Genomic DNA, 13,142 nt, shown 5'->3' on the forward strand with positions numbered 1-13,142 from the left:
TCCGGTGTTCATCTGGTTTAACACGGTGCACACTCGCTGTTGGGTCCCCCCTACAAATTAATATATTGCGACCCGACCCCCAGTGAGATGTACTGGGGCCTCGGGGGGGTGACGAGGTCATGAATGGGATTAGTGCCCTGATAAAAGAGCCTCCAGAGAGCTCCCTCACCCCTCTGCCATGTGAAGTTATGGCAAAAAGACGGCCAACTATGAATTAAGTGGGCCCTCATCAGACACCAAATCTGCCAGGGCCTTGAACCTGGACTTCCCAGGCTCCAAACCTGTGAAAAATAAAAATTTTTTAAGCCACCCAGGCTATGGTATTCTGTTACGGTGGCACATATGGACTGAGACGCAAGACCTCTTAACCTTGGACTACGTGACTCGGTTCTAACCTTCCAAGGCATTTGAACGGTAACAGTTGCAGTAGTAATAATATAATAGTTCCACCTGGTACACACCAAGTGCACATCCAGCCCGTACGTCTCACAGGTAATCCTCACACAGTTTTACGATGCAGGTGGTTCCTTCTGACTTTGCAAATGAAGAAACAGCAGCGGGGGCAGTTTAAATGTATGTCCTGGGTCTCACAGATCATACACAGATGTGAACTTGAGCGTTTCTGATTCATAGGTCCTCTATCCTATACAGAAAACCTCAAAAAAAAAATCAAACGAGGGGCCTTGGAGTGTCTTGAAAACCTGGAAAGCACTCGAGGCCTTCGCAGAGACCCTCAGAATAAGAGGCCGTCAAGACCTCAAAGACATTTTTGCCACCGCGTTTTTTAAAAAGATTTTTAACGTTTATTTATTTTTGAGACAGAGAAACAAAGTGTGAGCAGGGGAGGGGCAGAGAGAGAGGGAGATACAGAATGCAAAGCAGGTTCCAGGCCCCGAGCTGTCAGCGCAGAGCCCGACGTGGGGCTGGAATCCAGAGATCGTGACCCGAGCTGCAACTGGACGCTTAACTGACTGAGCTCCCCGAGCGCCCCCATTTTTGCCATTATTACGAAGCCCTTAGTCTTTCCAGGCCGCTGACGTTCTGCATGAGAGAGGCCACCTCAGCAAGTGCATCAACAGAGGACCAAGCCACGTCTGCTCTGATGTCATAGTGACATAGTCCGAAGTGAGAGCTGCTGAAGTCAGGCTGTTACGGATGCAACTATACGCTCCTTGAGGTGCCAACGTGGTGGAGACAGACTTCAGAAGCGGAATACCCGCCTCCCCCCCACAGCTCCCTTGACGTTTGAGCCCAACAATGGCCCCCACTCTTCCACCCTCACAGTCCCCGTCCCCCCGCCAGTGCCCAGTGAATCCTGGGCCCCAACAGCTAAGGGCCATCGGTAGGTTGGTACAACTCAAGACTTAAGTCTGGGAAAACACAGGCAATTTGCTGTTAGAGCATCATTATAATCTCTGGCAACTGCTTTTATAGTTTTTACTCCAAATTATCAGATGCGTCATAGGAACTCAATACTTGCTGGTTCAGCTCAATTAAACATTTCCAGAACTACTTAGCACAACACCCTGTGAAGAACCTTCCGGAATAAGCCAATTCCCTGCCCTCAAGGAGAGTCAGCGAGGCCTGTATGACAGTTCATTTAAAAAAAAAAAAAAAAAAGACTGGAAAGAAAGGCATCAAAATATTCATAGTACTTATATTTGGGTGATGGGAACTTCTGGTGTCTGTTTTTTCTCTTTTTCTTTATTACTATTCTACATATTTCCAGAAGTATCTGGGATGTGTGCATCTTATTTTTTCTTTGAAAAACCATAGTGTTGGGGCGCCTGGGTGGCTCAGTCGGTGGAGCGTCCGACTTCGGCTCAGGTCATGATCTCGTGGTCCGTGGGTTCGAGCCCTGCGTCGGGCTGTGTGCTGACAGCTCAGAGCCTGGAGCCTGTTTCGGATTCTGTGTCTCCCTCTTTCTCTGACCCTCCCCTGTTCATGCTCTCTCTCTCTGTCTCAAAAATAAATAAAATGTTAAAAAAAATTAAAAAAAAAAGAAAAAGAAAAAGAAAAACCATAGTATTGATAAAGACCAACAATCTGGGTGCCTGATGGGGGGGGGACAGTATGTATGGTTGAGGAGCTAAGGAGGAGTAGTTTTGACATGAATACGCTTTGACAGAGGAGGGCTTGGAGTTCTGAGGACAGATATGATACAGATAGGAAAATTAAATGCCAGGGATTAGAGGCGGAAAATCTGGTGTTAGTTAGGGAGAAGAGAGAATTGGATGTCAGGCTGGCGTCAGAACACGGAAGGCTTTCAGTTTGAGATGCTTCATAGGAAACTGGAGGTCATTCGCAAGTTTTTAAGCGGGGAAATGATTCGGCCACAGTTCCCCTTTAGCAAGGAACACACTCAGGACAGACTGGAGGTGAGGGACAGGAGGTGGAAAGACCAATCGGGAAGTGATCAGCAGGGCCTAGCCAAGAAGCAATGATTACTTGATTCTTTATTCGTGTATCTCTCTCTGTCAGGGGTGCCTCCATGCCTTTTTTAATCTTTTTCATTTATTTTTTTGCCTGCCTGACTCCAATTTTCCATTGCAAAATAAGGACGAGTCACTTTGAACCGGTGGCTCAATATTTTCACAGGTGACAGAAGCAATGTTGAGTGGAGGGCAGCCTTCATGGGTCACATTCCCACGGACAAAGGGAACGGCAAGGGCAGGTGTTTTCAATGCTACAGGAGTCCTGTCTACATGATTAATTTCTAATCCCTTTGTTCAGCTAGGACGGGAGGCTGGTGTTTCCCTTAAGTTCCAGGGACCTTCGACTTGCCAAAGTGGCTGATCCCTACAGAGATGAAGCAGGTCGACCAGCTCTCCTTAGAGCCGGAGCAGAGGGGGGACTGAGTTCCCAAGGACTGTTACCGGAGATGCCCGACTGAAAACCCAAAGCATTAATCACTGTGGGCTTGAACCCTTCATGGAACACACAGCTCTCTGCTTGCTCTTCCGTAGGGGCAACGCTTCTGTCTCTATTCCTGCCTCAGTTCACAGATATGGAGATATCAACAAACATTTCTGGTGTCCTTCATCCCAAAGTTCTTCCCTTCATCACTTCTTCCCTCCCATTCTTCCTCCACCACATCCCCTTTCCTCGTTTCTCTCTTGGGCTGCCTGCCTTGGACCCCAACCATCAGGAAGGGTCTCCCCTCCCCTCCACTTGCTGGGCCCACCTGCTAAGCATGGGTGGGCATGGAAGTGGCCGTCCTCACCGGCTCTCCTGCCTGTTTGACTCTTTGTGACCAGACCTACATCGTCCCTGCAGGGGGAGGGGCCTGTAAGTGTTCCCCGGTCTCTTCTAAGGACCCTGGACTCCTTAAAAGAACCTTTGGGTGTGAATTTGCATCACAGAAGTACACATGCCTTCTGGCTCTGGGTTCCAGAAACATTGTCTACTCTAGTTTTATAAGACAGCCTTGAGCTTTGGTGTTTCTTGGAACACCATTAATACAGCTGGTCTTCTGGTGATGTTTTGGCTTCTTGTGTCTCTTTTGTACTGGCTAGAATAAAGAAACTACAGTAAGGGGTTAGCAACCTTCACCTCCAACACTTTGAATGTATACCACAGAATATTCTGAAATGCCTTGTATGTATGTATGTATGTATGTACATACGTATTTATTTATTTATTTATTTATCTATCTTATTTTATTGTCTTTGTGCCTTTATCTAGGCAACACCCCGCCTGACCCAGTCCAGTGAAGGGGAACAGAATATGTGACCCTAAGATATGTCGCTTTGGCATAAAGATTATTTTGAGCTGAAGGCAGCTGAACAGAAGAGACAAAGGGCAAGCTCTCTGCCCTCCCCTATATGCCTAGAAGCAGGATACAAATTTGTAAACGCGTCCCCCTTCCCCTCTCTACCAGAAAGGACAAGGTCCGTCACCAGCGATAACTCTAGACCCTATCACCCTAGAGCAGCACCAGAGCAATCTACCCATCAAACCTGACTCACTGGCGCTCACATTCCATGAGTCTCCGAGTATTCATCTTCCACAATTTGCTGCCCTGCAGACTCAGGGTCCTTTTCCTTTGTCTTGTTCCTTCTCCAAAGATGTGCTGTTCTTTCGTTAAGATGTTGAACCGCCCCTCTGAGTTACTCATCACTGAGGGCTCCCAAGTGTATGCGAGATGCCCGTGTTAATACAGCGCTTTTCTCTCGCTGTTGTCGCTTTTGTTGGTGTAACCTGGGGGCCCCCAGACCCAGAACCTCGGAAGACAGGGGGCATTCTCTTCTACCCACAATGCCCGTCTGCACGAAGTCAAGTGCTCCCCTTGCCCGTGGGCCCTGAATGCCCCCCACACGTCATCACTGCGATGCCCAGGGCCATCCTGGTGTGCCTTTCCCCCGCACAGGATTATCGTTTTCTTATTAGCCACACCAAGGTCTCAGAGATATCTCCTGAATTTATAAGGGAACATTAGGCAGAGATATTTTTTACTGAGGTTTGCTCCACAGCTCTTCAGGGAAGAAATACTGCTCTGTTTTAGGCATGTCTTAAATATGCAAGCCTTTTCTAATTTAGTCAAATGGCTTTTTCCTTCATTTTTCTTTTTGGCTCCAGCTACGAAAATATTAGTGCATCAAAGAGCATGGTTATAGAGAAAAAGTTATGGGTATACAGAGAGGCACAGCCATTTAAAGTCGTGACGACTTTCTGGTTCTCAAGGACAAAAGTCGACTTGTAGCGTGCCTGCATAATTAAATACTAGATCAACAGGATGCTGGACCGTCCAAGTGTCATTAAACAGCCTCTCTCTCAAAGCTGAAAATGTGTTTGCTCAGCACATGGGGAGTCATCTGCTCATGTGATGAGCACATGGGGTTTATGAGGAAAATTAATTACAGTAGTAAAGGATTATTTCAACACTGTGTTGGAAAGGACTCGTCAGCGTGGAAGAAAAGAACTCGAAAGTCAGATAACACCTACAGATAATATGCATGGGGCTCTTTGCCGCCTCCATGGACCCGCAGGACATCGTGGGTGAAACATGGGTATTCCCTGAGATTTTATGTACAATTTTATACACATCTATTTTTTTCCTGGAGGGTCCACAGCTTTCATAGTTCATGGATGGCGCCTATGTGTGAGCTCTGTGACCACAGGCAAACTCCTAACCTCTCTCGTTCGCAAAGTTATGTCACCTGTGTTCACCGCCTCACTCGTAAAAATAAGACGGTTGGCCAAGCACTGGGTGTCTAAGATACTGCGACTCCCTTCCACATTTTTCTTGAAACCCGTCTTCCCGTAGTGCATAGGTCCGGAGCAGAATAGTGATTACTGAGGATGTGCCAGGGCCTGAGTTAGACTCTGCACACGTGATGCCTCATACATTTAATCCTCACGGTCACCCAGATGGTTGGATGCTATCGTTATTGTATTTTCATTATTATTATTTTAAAATATATTCTCCTCCTCCTCCTCAGGACTGTGCCAAATTATAAGTTCTATGACAGCAGGACCATAAGGCATTTCTTCACCACGCTCCATCCAGTACGGACCCTACTGCACGGCACATAATACACGCTCAGTAAAAAGCCTGTTGAATAACGCATTGAAATAAGAGTTGGGCAGGGCCGCGTGCTATTATCATGGGACTTCATTCCACCTCACTTTTCTGTCTCCTCCTGTTTCCTTCAACTTTTTTTTTTTAAATCCATCTCTTCCTCTTCTGCTCCCCACCCCCACCTCTGGCAAGAGCTCAACCTGCCCTTCATTCCCCTCACCCACAATGCGCTTCTGGACCTAGCCACACCCTTTCAGAAATCATCCTTCGCTCCAAGATTATACTCAATTCTGCTCTTCAGTCCTTCACGAATTCCATTAAAGTTCTCATTATGTGTTCGGGTTTTAGGAAAGCAATCTGATTAAAACGAGTTCACTCACCCTTTCCAAAGAGACTCCTGGTTCCTCAAAACATTCTATGTAATTAGTGACACTTTAGGACATTTGTAAAATTTCACTAAGAACATTTATCTCCCCTTGCCTACGAAGGGCCACAAAAGGGAGACTCTGTCCTTAAGGATGTGCTTCGCCCCACAGCCTCTGAACCCCCTGCCAGGCTCACCAACGTGGCAAGCCCCGGCAACCTCGGGCTTCTAGAGCCCACATCTGTCCCTCCTGCTCTGCTCCCCTCCTGCTGGACCCTGTCCCTGCCCCACACGTTGTCTGAAACCTTGCTGACACCTTCTCGGTGTCTGGACTTAGCTGACCCCTGGTCCAAGCGCTGGGACCCTTGAGAGACGCACGAGAAGATGGGCTGAGATGGGAAATCTCCTTTCTCACTCTTGACTGAGGGCCGTTAGGTGCTGTCGTGTCCCCCCCTTACGTCTCCTCCCTTCCAGCAGCCTGCATCCCAAGACAGCAAGAGAACTATGACTGTCACGCGAAAGACATCTTCTCGTCTCTGTGTTAGGGTCTTAGGATCTGCTGTTCTTTTCTCCCACGGCTTCTCACGGTGCCTCCCGCCAGGACACTCTAGCTGTCCATCACTCTCCATCACACTACCCACGTCTATCTTCTTTCCTGCCTTTAGCGAACTGCAAGTAATTGTGGTTTGTGAATGCGTCCCGACTTCCTTAGTTACTTAGGCATTTATTGTCCGTTTCTTCCCACTACCAGGCGAGGTCCTGAGGGCAGACACACTGTCTTTTTCAGGCTGGATCTCCAGGGCGCTGGACGTAGCTGGGTCTAGCTCACAGTAGGTATTCAACGAACAATCCCACAGCCCCCAAACCTTCAGTAGGATCTATTTGAAAGGAAGAAACTGACGGGGAGAGCTGCTGTGTGGTCACCACCCTGACCGCGACAGTCCTTTGATCTACACATAGTCCTGGCTGTGTGGCCAGAGCACCCGTACATGTTCAGGATGTCCAACGGTAAGATTAGGACAGCATTTCCACACATTTTACAGAGAAAGTGAAGGCGTCCTTCGCTCTCCAGCTCCTTCTGAGAATTCGGCTTAGGGGAATAGAGTGAACTGCCCACACCCTTAGTTTGTTTTTCTTTAACGAACTGGTAAGCCTTAGACTAAACAAAATTAGAATCTGCAAAAGGTGCTACAATTGGGAACCCTATCTTATTCAGTTCCTGGGTTTTATTCCTCCTGTTTGCTCTCCTTTTTTCCCTTCTTCCTTTTCTTTTTCTATTTGGAATAATTACTTACAAGGCAAAACCATGCTTCATGCAGAGTTTCAATCTCAATGGAAATCCTAACTTCACTGCTAGAAATTCAAACTAGAGATATATAGTTAAGCAACTGACCTGATAAAATTGCTTTTTTAATTGTTTGTAATAGGTACTAGCGGATTTCAAGTTATGAAATAAACTAGAATTATTTCATAAAAAGAAAGTTTTTGAGTAGCTTTAAAATGACTTCATTTTTTGTTTTTGAATGAAAAAAAAAAAATGACCCTTACATTAAACACATGTGTGCGCCTTGCACAAACTCACTCACACCGATAAACGTTTTTAGGTTTGTTACAACGTACAAGAAAATATTTCTACCATGGACAAAGGAAGTGGATTACGGTCTGAGGTGGGCATGCACGTGCCCACCTACACAGGACAGCTGGGCCATTTGCGTGGGAATGTCGAGTTCACCTGTCACCCGATGTGTCAATAACACCAGTGACGACGACAGTAGTCAGAACAGCGGATATTTGAGGAATGAGTAAGTTCCAGGCAGAACACTCTACAAAAGTTGTCTAATTTCATCCTCATGACTACTTCATCTCAGGCAGTATGCCCACCACTTTACGGATGAACAAACCGTAGTAAAGGGTAGAGCTGAGATTCACACTCATGCCAGGTGCCTTCTGGGAATCCAATGGGAGCCTTGTAATTGGATCCCTTTCCAAAGACCTACTTAACAGATTCCTAACATTCCCCGACAAAGTGAGTTGGAGGTGGGAGAGCTTGATTTATTTAGACAACCACATCTTGCTAACAAGGATTTGATAACATTATCCATTGTGCCTAATTATGCCCTCTGACGTTTACCTCTTCTCCACAGTAGAGTGAAATTAAGGAAAAAAGCCTGAGCAGGAGAGCAAAAACTGAAATCAGGCAGTTCTAACGCATCATATTTTACCTGGAAAGAGTCAACTCAACAAACGGGCTAGCTAGCCGTGTATAAGGCACTGTGTAGAATACACACAGCAAGAAGACCCTTGAATAGTTCATTATGAATGCTGAAAATAAGACAACAGGCTTAAAATGGAGTCACTCATGCTAAGGCCCATGTGACCGAACTGAGACCTACTTATGGTTCTGGTTTCCCCCCAGATGGATTCTTTTTTTTTTTTTTTTTTTTAATTTTTTTTTTTTTCAACGTTTATTTATTTTTGGGACAGAGAGAGACAGAGCATGAACGGGGGAGGGGCAGAGAGAGAGGGAGACACAGAATCGGAAACAGGCTCCAGGCTCTGAGCCATCAGCCCAGAGCCCGACGCGGGGCTCGAACTCATGGACTGCGAGATCGTGACCTGGCTGAAGTCGGACGCTTAACCGACTGCGCCACCCAGGCGCCCCAGGATTCTTAAAGCAGTCAGTCAGGAATCTCCTCACCAGCTCTAGTGCATAAGCTACCTGACAGATCCCTGCTGTCTTCTAAACACAAGTAACTTTGCATGAACTCACTCAGCTTTTTGCCCAGTAGAACTCCCTTGTTCCCGCTCCCTTCTGCGTATATTAGACTTTCTGTTCACATACCTCCTTGCAGCTCCTTCCTGTCGGCTAGCTTGGGGGCTGCCTCATGAGCAGATCATTGAATACAGCCGACAAGACGTCTAAAATTTACTCAGCTGAGTTTTTTAAACACGGTTAACTTGGAAGGCACATATATACACAATTAGTGACTGGAAAGGTGGGATAATTAGCTCCATTACTTATTGAGCATTTACTACATCCTAGGCACGGCACGAAGTATTTGGTACCATTTAAAAGCCTCACACCAGTGCCAATTATCATCATTTGATACATGTGACAGGAAAGGGGAAGAGACTTGTTTAATATCAGACCATTGGTAAGTAGGGAAACCTTAGTCGATCCAAAGTGAGCTTTACAGCAAAACTCTGGTCCCATGAGGCTGTGCTCTAGGAGAGACTGAGACAGGTACTGTGAAAAAAAAAAAGGTACAAGATCGAATCCCAAGCACATCACACAAAATTGTAACTTGTGAACCACTCGCGACCACAAATAAGTGATCGTGATGTGAACCATGAGTCTCCCACACTTTGGTGGAATGAAAACCTAAGCAAAGATGCACATGGGACTCGGTACTGCAAAGATGCGATAAGTACAGGTCACGTAGATGTGATTCCAGGGCTCCTGTGGTCCCGTGCACCTGCCAGTTGCGTCTAGGGCAACTCCTTCTGCACCCGGAGAGTCACTGAGGTACCAGTTAGAAGGATGTCCCATGTGAAGCAGACAGGTGAAAAGGTAGAGATGAGAAGGGAGGTGGTCCCGACCTACCCAGAGAGCTAGCTGCCATTTTCCAAGAGGACACTCACTCCTCAGGAACTATTCTCTGCTCAAACTTCCCTAGATCTAGCCTGAAGGTAGGCATGGCAAAAAACAGCTGCCTGTGACCCTTACAAGTTTTGTGGGGCTGCATAACATTGTAAAAATAGTCGCTCAGATATACTTGGAGAGTGTCTGCTGTGTTTAATCCCTTGTCTCTGTATCAGCTTAGAGGTGGTCAACTTCAGGTGTTAGGCCCAGTCTCTGTAGCATCTGGCTTTAGAAACACTGCCCTTTTAAAGCCTCTGCAAGTACAATTTAAACACAAATAAAATGATCTTCCCGGAACACCTGGGTGGCTCAGTCGGTTGAGCGTCCAACTCTAGATTTTGGCTCAGGTCGTAAGCTCCCAGTTGGTGAATTTGAGCCCCACATCGGACTCTGTGCTGGCAGTGCAGTCTGCTTGGGATTCTTTCTCTCTCTCTCTCTCTCTCTCTCTCTCTCTCTGTGTGTGTGTCTCTCTCTCTCCCCTCCCCCCTCGCTGCCCCTCTCTCTGCCCCTCCCCAGAGTGTGCTCTCTCTCTCTCCAAGTAAATAAATACACTTAAAAAAGTAAAATAAAATGATCTCTCCAATACACTGGTCAAGCCATAGTCACCTTCTATCCCTGTTGAGCAAGAAACAGGCTTTTATCAAAAGCCACACAGATCTTTGGGGCGCCTGGGGGGATTCGTCGGTTAAACGTCCAACTTCAGCTCAGGTCATGATCTCACAGTTCCTGAATTCGAGCCCTGCGTCGGGCTCTGTGCTGACAGCTCAGGGCCTAGAGCCTGCCTCGGATCCTGTCTCTCTCTCTCTCTCTCTCTCTCTCTCTCTCTCTGCTCCTCCCCTGTTCACGCACGCTCTCTCTCTAAAATAAGTAAACATTAAAAAAAAAAAATCCCACCTATCTATAGTCCACACACCCCTGTAGGTGAAGCTCATTCCACCTCTTGGAATTCAGCCACCAAAGCTCTGTGGCTCTAGTTGATGCTATTTGGTGCCAGAGGCCTTGAGAAACCGAAAAGCAGCCTGGAACTGTTCTCAAAAACGCAGACCAAGAGATCAGTAGGGAAATACCCCAAAAATTATAAGTATTCTCGTTCCTAAAACCCACAATTAATGTCCTGGAGGAGGTGAGCGAGTGAGTGACGCCAGTTTCCAGCCAGACTCAGAGGCCACTCAACATGCCGCTTAATGCTGGCCACTCAATGGGTGATGGGCCGGCACCGTGAGCTCGAACACCTCCAGAAAGGACTATTCATTCCCCCCAAATCCATACCTGTGCTGCCTCTGCCACAGAAAAGGAGTTATTTTGCCTGAATGACACTGTATGAGAGTTAGGGTGTTTGTAACTGACTTACAGACCGTTCAGTTTAGTCGTCAAGTTTCACAGAAAGTCTCTCCGTTAGCACTAACACTTCTTGATGTTTTAAGGGAAAAAAGGTCTTTCCCTAAGCCTATCCATCACCATCCCAACGTGCCCAGCCTGTGCAGCCCGTGAACAGTGGAGAGCAGAACAGCACTGACCACATTAAAAGACAGAAACAGAGAAACCAAAGGTTCGCCCTTGAGTTTTAACGCTGAGCAGCACTGATGTGTTTGCAGTAACGTAAATCATGCCTGATGGATTATTTTCAAATTAAAATGGGAAGCGGTGTCGCCTCATGCTATTTTTTCATTTATTCTGATGTAGAATTCACTTAGCATTTAATAGCTCACTATTATGCGAAAGAGAAAAAAAAAAACCCACAGGAGGGGAGACAAAACACACAGTGACTCCATCCGTAGCCCTGGGTTCGATTCTGACATCCGTGCTTTGAAGACGGATAAAGACAGACTGAACGGGAATGAAGCGTGCTCATGGGAGAATAAAAGGTCACACACTACGAACACAAGAAGCGTTCAGGGACAGCCAAGGTCACGGACAGGTAAAATTATGGCAATGTCTCCCTGAGCCGAACTCACAGAACCCGGTACTTTCGCCTTTGTTCACTGTTCTCCCTTATTACAGCTTTTTAATAGGCTGCCATCCCTACCAGATTATGAGCTCCCAGGGGCTCAAGAACCCTGTCTGTCTTGCTCACCGTGGTGTCTACTGCGCCTGTCAGAGGCTGACGGTGAGCAGGAACCTTACAGAGTCTTATCAATACCTGAGTAAAGGAGACACCTGATCGCACGTGCCCAACAACGAGAATTAACTACCATGCGGATTTCGACTCAATAAGAGGTTGAGCATTTTCCAACGGTTAGATCCACTTAAACCTGGGAAGGGCTGTGGAGGTGTTAAGCAGAGGTGAGACCACGACTAAGCAGGAGTGTAGCCAACGCAACAGTGCCACACTCCTGGGTCTACTTGAGGAAGTCCACGAGCTTTATGACTCTTGACAACGCTAAGGCTCCATGATCATGACAGAGACCCCTCCCACGTCTGGGTAATTTCAGCTGAAATCGTCCAGACTCTTCTCTGTGGCTGGAATGACACAGACAACTCTTTGAACTAAAGATACTCAACTCTCACATGCCTTTTATTTGGCTGTGCATTTACCTTGCATCAGCTGAACCAGAGGTAACACTGCGTTACTAATATCAACCATTTCCCTTTTCCTGTTTACTATGCGTAGACCTGAGGGTTGACCTAATAGATCAAAACAGTGCTCCTTACTCCAGAAAGCTTTATACCATGTTGGTCGTAGGGCAGTAATGGAGCATCCCACGGAGAATTAACACAGTTCACCCTCACACCACTGCGTTTCATCATAGAAAACGATCTCTGTACTTCGTGAAACCAGTGTCTGCTTTTAATCACAGGGCGGTTAGGATACTTACCACAAAAGAATAATAGATCTTGAATCCAGGTTTAGCCACGAAGTAGTCATCAGACTTGAATGTTATTTTAATTTGGTTTGTTCTTGATGTTATTCTGGGGGGAGCGTCTTTGTGTCCACACCACCGCCCTCTAATTACGGTACTGGTCTCAGATACATCTTCAACTTCCACAAAATCATACCTAGTTTCAATGGGACAGAAATAAACAAATTTTGATTACAGCACGCTTTGACATTCATCCTTCCCCGGAGAAATTAAAAGTAACATATGTGATTTCTCATGACTACCACCTAACATGAAAATTAAAGCCTACAGAAATTTTTACAGGAAAGCCAGTCTTTGGGTTCAGTCTTTCAAATTCAAACGTCAATAATCTGAAAGAACGTTTATGCACATTTAGCCATGAGTATTCCCAAATCAACAGTCATCAAAATGGGCCACTTTCTGAACATCTGGCTTGGAAGGGTTTCCTAGGAAAAGTAATAATTATAATCTGTTGTCCTATTTTTGGAGACCCAGCTTTAATTATATGCGCAAATATTTACTATATAAAGGTTTTCAAACCAATTCCCACTTTTAATTAATTCGCCACATCCAGTGGTCCCTTAAGAAATGATCCGTATCTATACAGCATGTGGAATCAGCATTATGCTACATCATCTCATTACAGAAAATAAATGGCAAAATAAAATAAAAAGCTGTCTTCCCTTTTGGAAACTGTCTTTTGCAAGGATCCTATAATAAACTAGGATGGTTATCAAAGTGAAAAGCATTACGATTTGGGGGAGGGAGGTGCCC

At 46.1% G+C, this 13,142-nt stretch overlaps 1 protein-coding gene across 3 annotated transcripts in view; it reads right to left on the reverse strand.

Annotated features, from left to right (window-relative positions):
- The window catches only part of PDGFD (platelet derived growth factor D), a 219,727-nt gene that overhangs the window by 57,854 nt on the left and 148,731 nt on the right, over window positions 1-13,142 (reverse strand). For all 3 annotated transcript variants that reach the window (XM_045482604.1, XM_045482603.1, XM_045482605.1), the window contains exon 3: window positions 12,345-12,525. In XM_045482604.1, the coding sequence (XP_045338560.1) occupies window positions 12,345-12,525 (181 nt within the window). The remainder of the gene's footprint in view (window positions 1-12,344; window positions 12,526-13,142) is intronic.

This window comes from Leopardus geoffroyi, chromosome D1 (assembly GCF_018350155.1).
Source record: "Leopardus geoffroyi isolate Oge1 chromosome D1, O.geoffroyi_Oge1_pat1.0, whole genome shotgun sequence".
In the NCBI taxonomy this organism is placed as follows: Eukaryota; Metazoa; Chordata; class Mammalia; order Carnivora; family Felidae; genus Leopardus; species Leopardus geoffroyi.